Genomic DNA, 12,679 nt, shown 5'->3' on the forward strand with positions numbered 1-12,679 from the left:
GCTCCCTTTAAAGTCAACCACCGCTCGGCATGAACTCTCTGCGTGTGGTTACAGGTGTGCCATGGCTGTGTGTGTGGGGGGCGGGGAGGGGCGGCAGTTCATAGGACCACTGCAAAGTGGGAGAGTGGTTTTAAACTTTTTTGAAGTTAGTAAGAAACACACTTTCCTATGGAACCTAGTCTACACCCATATTTATAATAAGAAAAGAAAGAAAGAGCTTTCACCCTTCCTGCTCCAGATACCCTGTATTCTGTTCTATTCACTCTTTAAAAATAAATAAAAATCATGAGTCACAAAATTGATCTCACGAGCCACCTGTGGGTTTCGCCTACAGGTTTAAATCCTGTTCTAGAATTGAGGTGCTCTTCAACATTAGTGAAGAGAGATAGTTGCTTTCTGAGAAACCCTAAAAATTAGAGTATTTACGCGAGATTGCTCAGCATGCGTGCAAGCCTGGTCTAAGGACAGTCGCCTCGCGTTTGTCGTGGGAACACTGTTCCCAGGGGCCAATGCTGCCCCTCTGCCGGCTGCCTCAGGAGAAGCTGGGCTGGGAGGCTGCGCTTGGATGTCTTCCTGAGGCTGTGGGGGACGCCTCTCCTTGGCGTTAAGCTTGGGCGTGGCTTTCCTCTTGGTCAGGTAGGGGTTAGTGACCCCAGAGAATGCCATAGTTCCTTCACTTCTCATAGCTTCAGTGCCTCTGTCTACATTGATTCATAGGCTTTACCTACCTTTCCAGGCTTTGGGAGGGGGAACAACAGCAGAAATGTGCTGTCATATGATGCATTATAATGTCATATAAGACAACGCCATCTAACACAATGCACTGGGTCATTATTACAGATAAGCCCAATACTTACTGATCCCTACTGTGTGTGAGACATGGTGCTAAACAGTTATTTCACTTAGAAATACAACGTAAGTCGCCTCACACAAAGTCTGCCTGGCAGTAGACATTAATCCTTACTCACCATTGTCACCCCCACACTCCACAGACCAGCATCTTTTGTCACCTTGCCCTCAGGGTGCAGAGGGATCTGTGGGTCACTTTCCCAAGGAAGAGCTGGAGAGCTTCTTGAGTGTGCCTGAGTGGGACAGGGGCATCCTTCAGGCAGAGAAGGCAATAGGAAAAAGCAGACAGTTCTTGTTCTTGAGTAAATGTTAATCTAATGACTTCAGGAGAGAGTTTGGTTCTAGCTGCATCCACCTTTTCAAGCTTTTTTTTTTTTTTTTTTTGGTGAGGAAGACTAGCCCTAAGCTAACATCTGTTCCAGTCTTCCTCTATTTTGTGTGTAGAATGCCTCCACAGCATGGCCACTGATGAGTGGAGTAGGTCCATGCCCAGAATCCTAACCCATGAACATGGGCCACTGAAGCAGAGTGTGCAGAACTTGAACCCTTGTCCATGGGGCCAGCTCCCTCATGTATTTTTATTTTCACAGCTGACACAAATTTATACATATGGTACTTTTTAATTTGGGATTGGGAAAAGAAATACTTTTATTTTCCCTTGTTACTTCCTTTGTTTCTTCCCTTAGATAGCTAACATTTTATCACTTGATGTTAATTTGTTTTTAAAACTTCGTTCCCTCCTCGCTGGTCCCCCGAAGCAGTAACATAGTTTTGGTTCCATGACCTGGAAGGTGTTTCCATTCCAATTGTGAGTTCCATTGCAAATATCATTCCATGAAATGTTGAAATACTGTTTAAGATGATTTTTAAAGAATTTTAAAAATAATTATACATTCATATATAGTCAATATAGCAGTATGAGTGATATACTACAGTTATTTTCAGTTGTGACTTTCAAAGCCTGCAAATATTGTGGGCATTTGGCAAAATCATTCTTTATCCTTTTCTTCCAGATTTCATGAGTTTCATCCTTTTCTGTGTGCATCTGATTTTAAAAAGATTGCTTCCTTGTATGGTGGCGATAAGTTTAGTTTGCCCTATGGGATAAAAGCTTCAGGTCAGTCATATTCTTCTTACTCTGCCCTAGAAATATGAGTGCTGTTTGATGTGAACCACTTTTATATAATTTCAAAGCCTTTTAGTCTTTCTGCTTCATAATGATTCCTAAAGAGTATGATTTGGGGATGGGATGAAGGGAATTAAGTTTTAATATACTAATCCCCATTCCTTTTGAGACAGTGTGGAATAAAAGAATAAAAGTGGTAGACTTTTTGTTGTTGTTGAGAAATTGCTTTTTACCTCCGTTTTGCCTCCACCTTCTTTACGAGTTCTCATGTCTTACTTGATTCTGATTTAGAGTTAGCAGGGTAACCCTGTGGGTTAACTTCCTCCCTATCTCCCATTGCACCTGTTTACCTGGGAGTTTTGCTTTATTTTATTTTATCAGCAAGTTCTAGCTCCTTGATCAGTCCTTTAATCAGTGGATATTCTATTTTTGGTAAATTTAGCGAGAATTACTCCATCTGCGTCATTAGTGAATGAGGTAACGCTTTCCCCTCTGCTCGTTGACACCTGATTGGCCTTGCACAGCTTTATGTCCTAGATTTTTGAGAGACTCTAAAAGCCCAGGAAGTGACAAGCCTACAGTTTTCTGAGTTAGATGTTGCCTATTCAACTGATCCTGTGTGTGTGTGTTTTAAAAATGTTTCAGAGAATTTGATCATTTAATAGGCTTAACTTGCTGAATATTGATATCTGTACTAACGTCAATTTCAGAATCATCTGATATTGCTCATTTTTAGTTACTTTTTTATGAATGTTTTCAGATGAAGCATCTTATTTTTATGGGGTTTTGGGAAAGTTTTCTTGGAGCATTTATCACTTTGAGTGTGCCTACTGAGCCGCACTGGCTAATTGCAGTGGTATCATTAATTTTCACCCCAGAATAAATCACAGTGGCCATACCAGTTGGAAATGGGTTTGGGGGAGGGGAGAGGACACAGTGTGACTTGCTGTGTGCCTAAGAAGCCACGATTCCTTTGATTCCTAATTCTCCTTTTGTTTTCCAGAGGAACCTTTTCGACTTGCTCTGTCAGCGCTGCAGAGTTGTGATCTCTTTGACGAGTTTGACACGTGAGTTTATTTCCTTGCTTCTGTTTGACTTTTAGTTTTAGCTACAGTGGTTCAAAATATACACCCTAAGGTACAGAACATATATTTATTCCGGAAAATTCTGTAGCATTTGTGCATAACTAAAATGTCTAGTATTTATTTCTACGACCCTTGAAATAAACAAACTACAAAATTAATTTAGAAGCTGAAGAATTGATTGGCTCAAAGTTTGCAGAATCTTGATGGTGAATAATGCTAGTCCTAAGTCAGGACATTTTTGCCCCACATTCATCTTTCCTAAGTTGTTGTTCTGAAGAATTAATTCACACCCGGTAGTCGGCTCAGCCTCTCTAGGCAGATGTTTCCCACTCCTCGCACACATCTGCTAAACTGCTCCTGCCCTCCCCGTCTCAGTTGTGAAGACGGTGGAGTGTTTGATTTCAGAAGCAGCTCTCTTCCTTTTATTCAGGATTATATTTGAGAGGGAAGTAAACAGCTTGCTTAGATATACATTTTCTGACTATAAAAGGTAATTTTGTTTTTAGAAAATGTTGGTGTCAAGTTAACTCCTGGGAAGTGAATTGCCAAAGACAGACTTCTCGGCAGGTAGACTTCTTTTACAGAAGTACACTTACTTCACGAAGCTTCAGGCTACACTTTAGAGTGTGGTTGATGGTCCAGTGGGTTGGAATGCGGCGTCTATAGCTATCAAGCCTCCGTTAAAGGAGAATGGCGGAATTTGCCCTCTTGCCCAGGCGAGCAGAGGTGCCGTTTGGCGGGTGCAGAGATGAGGGCAGCGGACAGAGACGTGAACATGGAGCTAGAGTTTACAGAACAGAACTGGAGGAGTAGTACCAGATTTTGTCCAAGTTTATCTTATTTTTCTCTGTTGGGGGCCCAGATTATTGAAGTGTGGATTATGTAATATACGTCAGTTCATTTCAGTTTGTACTTGTTATAATTTTAAATTATGCCATCAGATTAATCAATTTCAATTTTTGATTGCTTATCAACAGCAACCATATATATTCTTTTCTAACCTAAAGTTTATATAGCTCTCATTTGTAGAATATTATTTTGTGCAGACCTTTTGCATATGTGCTTTATGTCAGTTCTCCCTGGTTTTTACAACCACCCTGCAGAGTCTGCTTGATGATCTCCATTTGGTAAACGCAGACACTGAGGCTGGGCAAACATACCGAGTTGGTTATAGCTAGTAAATGCCAGAGCCAGGACGAGAACCTGGACAGGGCCGTCCAGTGCTCGGATGTCTGACTTGAGTGATAATCATTATACCTCAAATATTTGCAGCAAGTGTCTGAAACATTTCGAAAGATCTTTGGCCCTGTAAATTTGAGCTATTGTCAGGATTCCTGAGGGTATGTGACTAGAAGTGTTGTTTTTCCCTGGTTTTTCTCTTAGAACTAGACTGCGCTTCATGTCGTTGCTTTCAGAACTGTGTCTCGCACAGGCCTTCCTCGTGTGTCCCTCAGCCAGGGTGTTTCCTCTCTTCTTGCTGCTCCCTGCCCATTGCCGCTGTCACTGAGAGTGCCCCCTACTCACACCGTCAACCCTCGCCAGGTCTTAGCGTCAGCTGTATTGGCGGGGGGTGGTGGGGAGAGAGTGAAAATCATGCTGATCGCACAAGAGTCCTTTAGTCTGAAGTTGTCAAGAGACTGACGTGGAGGCAGTGTGTGGTCAGAGACTTCAGATGCAGAGTGATGGAAACCATCCTTGTAGGTCCCCTTGGAGTGCACGCAGTGAGGCCCAAGTTAGTGACATCACAGGTGGTCAGCATTGACGAACTGCTGGTTGGACGTGTGCAGACCTGTTCCCTACAGACTCCAGAAAGAGTATTTTGAAAGTAGATAAGAATCTACTTATAACACTATTATATTCTGTTTGCATATTGACTTTTTGGATGGTTCACTTGTAATAATTAGTTTTATCTATATTTTAAGTAAGTCATTCTGCATTTGCCTGGAACCCACCGTATAACACAAAGAAAATAACAGGCTGGCCTATGCCTGAGCAATACATTTTAAATAAACTCCAGAAAGGCAAAAGGTACTAACCTGCTTTAATTGCTGCCTGAGTCAGTCAGCTCAGTCTGTCCCCCAAGTGACCTCATACATTGCTCCCTTCTCCTCTCGGCCTGGGAAAAGTGCTCCAGAAGAAAGCAGTCTGAGGAAGGTCTCTCTCAGGCCGAGGGATTGCACTGCCCTTGGCGGGGGGTCCTCCCCCAGCCCCGGCCTGTGGATTCGGGAGCTGGCCTGGGTGTGCGAGGAGGGAGCCTCGTTGGCGTGGGCTTGCTTGCTCTTTGCGCTGGGCTGCAGGTCAGCGGAGGGGCTGAGGTGAGGTCCGCCTTTCAAGTCCCTTCCCCCCTTGCTGCTCAGTCACCCATATCCAGCAGCCGCTGGCCTTGGTCTGGGCTCTTTCTTCCTCTGTGCTCTGCAGGATGCTGGGCATGAGGTCGGGTGCAGCGGCTGAGCACAGGCCTGCTCCCCACCTTTATTCCCCTCTCTCCTCTTTGTCCCTTCCAGAAAGGTTCAGATTTTCTTGTTGTTGCTTCAAATCTGAATCCTTTAAGATCCTACCAGCTATAAATCCTAGTTTTGTTCAGACGTCTTATTCAGCATGCATGGTGCCCTCTGCTGGGATAGGTTCCACTGTGAATGGGAAAACTGAAAATCTCAGTTTCGTTGACAAGATGGAGGTTTCCTTCTTTCTCACAGTTGTCACATAAGTGACGTCAGCAGGGAAACATTCCCGGGCTGGCCCAACAGTTGTGATCATCATCGGGGGCCAAGGCTTCTCCATGGTGACTGCCATTCCTTAATGCTCAGCTTCCTCCATGTGGTCCAGTATGATGGCTGGATTTCCATCAATCCTATTGATATTCTAGCCAGCAGGGAGGGGAGGGGGGTGGGCATGCCCCCACCCTTTAAGACTTGGCCTCCTCCTTTAAGGGCATTTCCCAGAAATCACATGTCTGACAAGTATACCACAGAGGGGCAGAAGCCAATTGGTACCAGCTAGTGAGAGCTGCCGCTTTTCCCAAGTCCATGTTCAGTGCCATCAAGGTGTAAGCCTGAAATTAGCTGTGGTGGGAGTATTGATACCATGGAAACTGGCAAACATCACAAACCAAGGTCCCCCCCATCACCCGCACCCCAAGAGAGCTGGTTGTTAAACATTGGCTAGCAACCACTGATTGTATTCTGTTGGCTAGGGGTCTAATCACAAGGAACACCCAGCTGGAAGGTGGATGGGACAATGTAGCCTTTATCCCACACAGCTGTGTGCCCACCTTTAAAAAAAACACTCCTGGGGCCGGCCCATGGCTGAGCGGTTGAGTTGGTGCGCTCCACTTTGGCGGCCTAGGGTTGCGCTGGTTCGGATCCTGAGTGCAGACATGGCACTGCTCACCAGGCCACGCTGAGGTGGCGTCCCACATGCCACAACTAGAAGAACCTACAACTGAAATATACAACTATGTACTGGGGGACTTTGGGGAGAAAAAGCAGAAAAGAAAAAAAAGAAGATTGGCAACAGTTGTTAGCTCAGGTGTCAATCTTAAAAAAAAAGTCCTATTTTAAGGGACAAAGGAAACATGACCATTGAGGGGCAACCAGCAGCGTTCATCAGTGTCCCCACCACGTCCCTGGCCCCAGCTGTGTCTGCCTGGTAACCTTCAGGATCCTGCAGTGGGTGGTGTAACCCTGCACCAGCCTGGCTCAGGCTTGCAGCGGCGGCCGCGGGTTCTCGCTCGGAGAGCGGACACTGCTGAGGCATGTTGGTGTGCAGATCGCTTTGAAGCGGCATCTTGATGCCGTGCTTGTAGGTGACGTTAGTAAAGTGACTCCAGGACAGAGAGAGCCCTTTTCTAAGGTTAATACTGTGAAGAACTTGGGTCTGAAACACCAAGGGAAGGGAGCAGGAGTGTGCTGGACCACGTCGCTCAGTGTGAAAGAGCCCAGAGCTGCAACAAGTCCAGCCTTGCTCTTTGCTTTATCCCCCCGGCACTAACCACTCCCCTCCCCAGCCAATAAATAAAGCATCTGTTCTTTTTCAGAGTCTTCGGTCCCTTAGTAATAATTATAATAACTTGCCGACATTTTTGTAATCACATGGGTTAGAAAATGTTCAGGTTATAGAAAACTGTCTTTCCCTGTAATTTTGTGACAGGAGTTCTGTCTGCTCCCTGTGAAAAGATGATACCAAGTGATAGGACATGTGTAGGACCTGTTTTATCTCATTATTTTATTTATTTATCTTTTTGGTGTGTGTTTTTAACAGAGGGTATAATCGTGGGTGTTTTCCTTTGTATGCTTTCTGAGCTTCTCCTGAGCACTGGCCTGCAGGTCGGGGTGGCGTAAATACTGACGCTGCTGAATTGTTCCCTCAAGAATCCCTTCATCTCAGCTAACCTGTCATGCTGTGCCATGCGGACTGAGAGCCAACCCCAGAGCAGCGCGGGGACGTCCTGGAGGTGGTCAGTGGCAGGAAGGATGGATCATCCAGTCCACCCCTCGTTTGAAAGATGAGGAAACTGAGGTCAGAGAGGTTCCAGGGCGCTCAGAGTTCAGAGGTCTCCAGACTTCCTCTGCTCTCCAGCTCCTCCTTTCCCATTTTAACCAGCAGAAAAAAGAAAGGAAAGATTCCAAAATTGAAAGTCTTAAACTGAGCATCATCTGAAGGGGGAAGGGAGAAGAGAATTCTGGAATTGTGAATTCCTTTGGATATGTTCTTTAGGATTTCCAGGATTTCTTCATTATTTAGCATAACTTATGCCTTTATCCTTGAGCTCAAACTATTTTTTAATAAGATGATCTTTAATGCTTTTACAGGGTTAAACTCAAACATCCCCAGGGTACATGTGTAAATCCATGGAAAACACACACGTTAAATAGGGGTTTTTTTCTCTTAAAGATACATGATTTTGATAGAATCTTCTCTGAACAGATACTACAGAAAAACACATTTCTCTTTCCTCAACTCTCACCCTGAAGTTGTACAGTAGATGTGCCAAGTGGCCTTGTCCCTAGTCTGCCTCTGAGCCAGCTGATGCCAAGTATGGGACAGAGGGAACGTCTCAGAGAGATGTTGACAAAGCATTTCTTTTTTGTTATTGAGGTGAAATTCACATACCATAAAAATAACCATTTTAAAGTGAGCAGTTCAGTGGCGTCTAGTGCGTTCTCGACGTTGTGCAACACCACCTCTCTCTGGTTCCAGAAGACAAACCCTTTCCCAGAGTGACTGCAGCGCCCTCGTCACACTTGGTTGCTTCCTTCTATGGTCCTCCTTTCATGGGGACACTCGGACTAGCTCTCAGACCAGGAGCTTGGCAGGAGAGCAGTCATAATAAGGATAGAAAAGGATGACCTGAAAACCAGATTTTTTTGGAGGGGAGAGGGAGTAAGAAAGCGGGGTGTGGGGAGAGGGGGAAGGGTTGGGGGGCACTTGTGAAAAAGCACTTGAGTCAGCAGGTGTGTCCTGACTGCTCTTGACCTTGGGCAAGCTTCCGAGTTTCTGAAACTTGGTTTCATGAGAAAGGCGGGGTGGAATTATCCGTGTGCATGATGCCCACGTCTATTTTAATAGTTAATAGTTAAGTCAGTGTAACCTCCAGAGGAAGCTGGCTGAAGGGCACACAGGACTTCCCAGTACTACTTCTGCAACTTCCTGTGAATCTAGAATTATTTCGAAATCGAAAGCTTAAATTGAAAACATGACCACAGAAAAACTTATACATGAATGTTCATCGCAGCATAATTCATAATAGGCCCCAAATGAAAAAACCCAAATGTGCATCAGCTGCCAGATGGATAAGCCAAATGTGTATCCAAACAATGGAATATTATTCAGCCATAAAAAGGAATGATGGACTGACACAGGCTGCAACACGGATGAAGCTTGAAAACATTATGTTCGGTGAAAGAAGCCAGACACAACAAGACCGCGTAATGTATGATTGCATGTATATGAAAAGGCCAGAATAGGCAAGCCCGTAGACACGGAGAGTACATTAGTAGTTGCCAGAGGTGGGGGAGGGAAGAATGGAGAGCGACTGCTACTGGCTTTGGGATTCCCTTGTGGGGTGATGAAAATGTTCTGAGTTAGATAGTGGCTATGGTGGCACAGCTTTGTAAATATGCTAAAACCACTGAATTTTATTATTTTTTTTAAAAGGGTTAATTTTATGGCATGTGAATTATGTTTCAATTTAAAAAATAAAAAGCTTTGAAAAAGGAGGGGGCTGAGGTGGCCTCTAAATTCCTTCCAGCCTCCCAGGCCCTCTGCTCAGAGGGCACTGCGAGCCATGCCGAGAACAGATGGTTCAGGGTGACACAGCTCGGGTGCTCTCATCACCTTTTGTCTGCACTGCTGCTGTGGCTTTCTCAGGACTCGGGGTCCTCTCTTTATTCTCAAAGCACAGTGCACAGAAGGGGGTCATGTTTAACATGCTCCACTAATGGTGGAGGGTCCTTTCAGTGAACTGCATCCATCACAGCAAGGTGGTGTTGCCAGTGTGCCCTGTGCAGAGGCACCAGCCCTCCTGCCCCAGCTCCTGGCACCAGCCTGCGCCCTGGGCCCGGGCTTCTCCTCAGTGGGAGCATGTCAGCTGCAGCAGAACAGCAGAGACCCCAAGCACAGGATCTCGGCTCCTACTTAAAATGCACACACCGGCCCCCGCCCCAGCAGCGGGGCATCCTGAGCGCGCCTGGGCTCCGGTGCAGGGTGCCTGCGGCTGCCTGGGTGGTTATAGAGTAAACCACACGTGCACGTCTCCCAGCCCGAGCACCACGCCAAGTCAGGTGCCTGCTAAATGGACGGGGACTTGTGACTCTGCCTGGCTGCTCCCCTAGGCGGAATGCGTTATGTCAGCATGAGCAGAGCCAGGTCCAGTGGCCGCCAGCGAGGTGGGAGGGGGGCCTTAGACAACTTAAAAAGAAAAGGAATTAGAGGTTAGCAGTATACTTATCAAAAAGAGCCCAGACTCTCTAAGGGTTTGCAACGTCTGCGTCGCTACTCTGGCCATCCTGCTGTCGGGCAGGGTTTCTTTACATGGCAGCAAGAGGGGAACTTGAGGCTGAGGGACATGGAGATTCTGCACAGGAAGGAGTCCTGTGTGGGGGGGAGGCAGCGGCCCCACCACGTGTTCTGTAGCAGCTGCTCTGGTGAGATGCTGGGCGAAGATAAGCCTGGAAGGCATGCAGCAGAGAATAACACTCACGGCCTGGGCCGCTCCCTCCTTGCACAGAAGAGCAGACTGAGATGGAGAGGTCCAGTTGCGGGGCCTGGGGCCCGGGGATGCTGAGTGGGGGAGCCGGAGCTAGCAGCCAGCTCTCCACCCAGTCCACTGCACAGTATTTGAAGATCTTCACTGCGAATAACAGTCTGCCTGATTAAGAGTGATTTAAACTACGTCGACATCTGTGATCTCCCATATCGCGTAGGTGTGTGGTTTCAGGTCTGCAGGTCTGTGGTTCCAGCTTGCAGGGCTGCATGTGGCAGCACAGACTGGATTGCACAACTCTCCGAGTGCCAGTTCATATGGGTAGTTCTCTGAACGGCACACCTGCGGTTGGGCTGTGTACGGCCTGCACATCTACAGGGCGTGGTTCTAGTTAGGGGATTGAGTTAGTAAGTCGGTGATGTCAGCGCAGCTTGTCTGGGGCTCACTCTGTCTTTCCCTCTTAGTTGCAACATGGCTGCAGCTGCTCTCACCTCATGTAGTCACATGTCCACATCTAAGCAGAAAGGAAGGGTGGAAAAAAAAGTGTTCTGCTCAAACCATGCTCTTGGGGGGGTAAAACCTTTTCCAGAGCATCGAATAGACTTCCCTAACTTAGTGCTCAGGGTGGCTCACGTGGCCACCTCTAAACCAACCTGTTGGCAGAGGATTGTGCTCCCCACGTAGGTTTGTGAAAGCAGGACTCTGCGAGCGAGACTCAAGGGGTAATGTGTGCTGGGAATAGGACCAGAGTGACCTATGGTCACGGGCTACACTGAAGGACGAGTGATATATTCTAATGTATCTAATGCTGAAGAGAAAAGTGGGCGTTGGGAAGCATGCGGAAAAAGAGGATCCCAGGTCATTTGAGACCAGCACGGTTCATGCCTGCTGTCTCGATGTTGATGGTGCTGACGGTTCTCACTGCAGAGAGCGGGAACTCCCCTGGGTTTGCCTGCCTTGATGAGGAAAGTGCCTTCCCTCTGGGGAAGTGCAAGCTCTCCCGGTTCCATCTCCGCAGGGTCAGGCTCTCTGGAATGCTTTTGCTTTCTGGGGGCTGTTGGGGCAAGTGCATCCCCTACCACTTTCCATGGCAGGAGGAGGACCAGAGGGAAACCAGGAAAATGACCCCACACTGAATGCCACCACCAGACCGAATTCCAAATGTACAGCCTGTGGATCAGGAGGTTGTAGACTGGAGGACACAGACAAGTGGTTCGGCTCCTGCCCTCCAGGGCCTCACAGCTCACCGCAGCCATTTGCGCATGGAAGTCATGGTAACTAAATACAGGGAAGTCACAAAGTCACCTGATGACAGTGGAAGTTGTTGTTTGACACCTAAGGAAGAGGGGAAGCCAGGAGCCTAGGCTGGGCGAGGAAGATGAGGAGGGGGGACTCACTCCTTTGGTAATATGTGGGTGCCTGCTGGGGAGGAGTGGGCTCAGACGGTGTGTCTGTCCCATTACGTATTGCCACTGTGGATTCCAGCTGCAGATCAGATGATATTACCAAAGGGTGGTCCTAGAGAAACCCCTAAAGGAGTTTCTAGTGTTAGGTCTGATCCTCAGAAACATGTGTGGGTCTTTGCAATGTCCCTCACCAGGAGGAAAGTGAAGTTTCATTGACAAGATTTCCTTTCAAAGGTGTCAGCAACCTTTTCCTCTGGCAAAGAGCCTCCCGTCCTTCTGTCTGTCCCTGCAAAGCTGGCAGAGAAGAAGATGGAAAGTGGAACTCCTAAAAATGTGGCGGCCGTTGAACTTAAAGCATCTTTGGAATTGAAGTTCTCTTGAGGCAGGCAGTATCTATATGAGTTCTTTCCATTTCTCTCAAGTCTTTGAACCTGCAGGGATCATAAGTGGGAGGAGACTGGAGAGGCTGGATATGACCTTCTCTGTAGCTCATCCTTGGGGCTCCTGTGGAAGAGATATGCCTGCAGCCCTCGACTCCCCCTCTCCTCTTAGCTGGGAGGCTCGGTCGGGTCCATGAGAGGAGATCCAGGACCTTGAGACTGACTGAGGTCCAGGGATGTGACATACTAGTATGACAGATGGTAGCTACTCTCATCACCATGCTCTCTGGCCACATGTGCTCTAGGGCTTGATGACAATGTGATCTAGCCTGACCTAGACAACATTGAGATTCAGCCTGTCAGTTCATTGCTGAACAGTGATTATGGAACTGGCTGTGTCTGGGGTGGAGCTGAGCTGCCTCCTTCTGGAGGCAGCTTCAGAGACGAGGCACGTGGGTCGGGAGTACTTTGCTGAGGCTCCAGGGAAGAGCACTGGGGCAGGCCTGGTGGTGTCTGTGCTCCTGGCCCTGCCCCAGTGTTTGGTGGTGGTGGAGTCAGGCAGCCTGGTGTCAGGCTGGGGACCCCAGGCCATGATGGATGCTAGAACCCCTGGGGCCCCTGGGCTCAGG

At 47.4% G+C, this 12,679-nt stretch overlaps 1 protein-coding gene across 9 annotated transcripts in view; it reads left to right on the forward strand.

Annotated features, from left to right (window-relative positions):
* ST3GAL6 (ST3 beta-galactoside alpha-2,3-sialyltransferase 6) overlaps positions 1-12,679 on the forward strand; it is a 59,723-nt gene that overhangs the window by 35,628 nt on the left and 11,416 nt on the right. For all 9 annotated transcript variants that reach the window (XR_006888228.1, XM_046658584.1, XM_046658576.1 and 6 more), the window contains 2 exons: positions 1,863-1,966; positions 2,979-3,042. Coding sequence is in view for 8 of the 9 variants with exons in the window: in XM_046658584.1 (XP_046514540.1) it covers positions 1,863-1,966; positions 2,979-3,042 (168 nt within the window). In the remaining variant the exon portion in view is untranslated. The remainder of the gene's footprint in view (positions 1-1,862; positions 1,967-2,978; positions 3,043-12,679) is intronic.

Source organism: Equus quagga, chromosome 4, assembly GCF_021613505.1.
Source record: "Equus quagga isolate Etosha38 chromosome 4, UCLA_HA_Equagga_1.0, whole genome shotgun sequence".
NCBI classification, from domain to species: domain Eukaryota; kingdom Metazoa; phylum Chordata; class Mammalia; order Perissodactyla; family Equidae; genus Equus; species Equus quagga.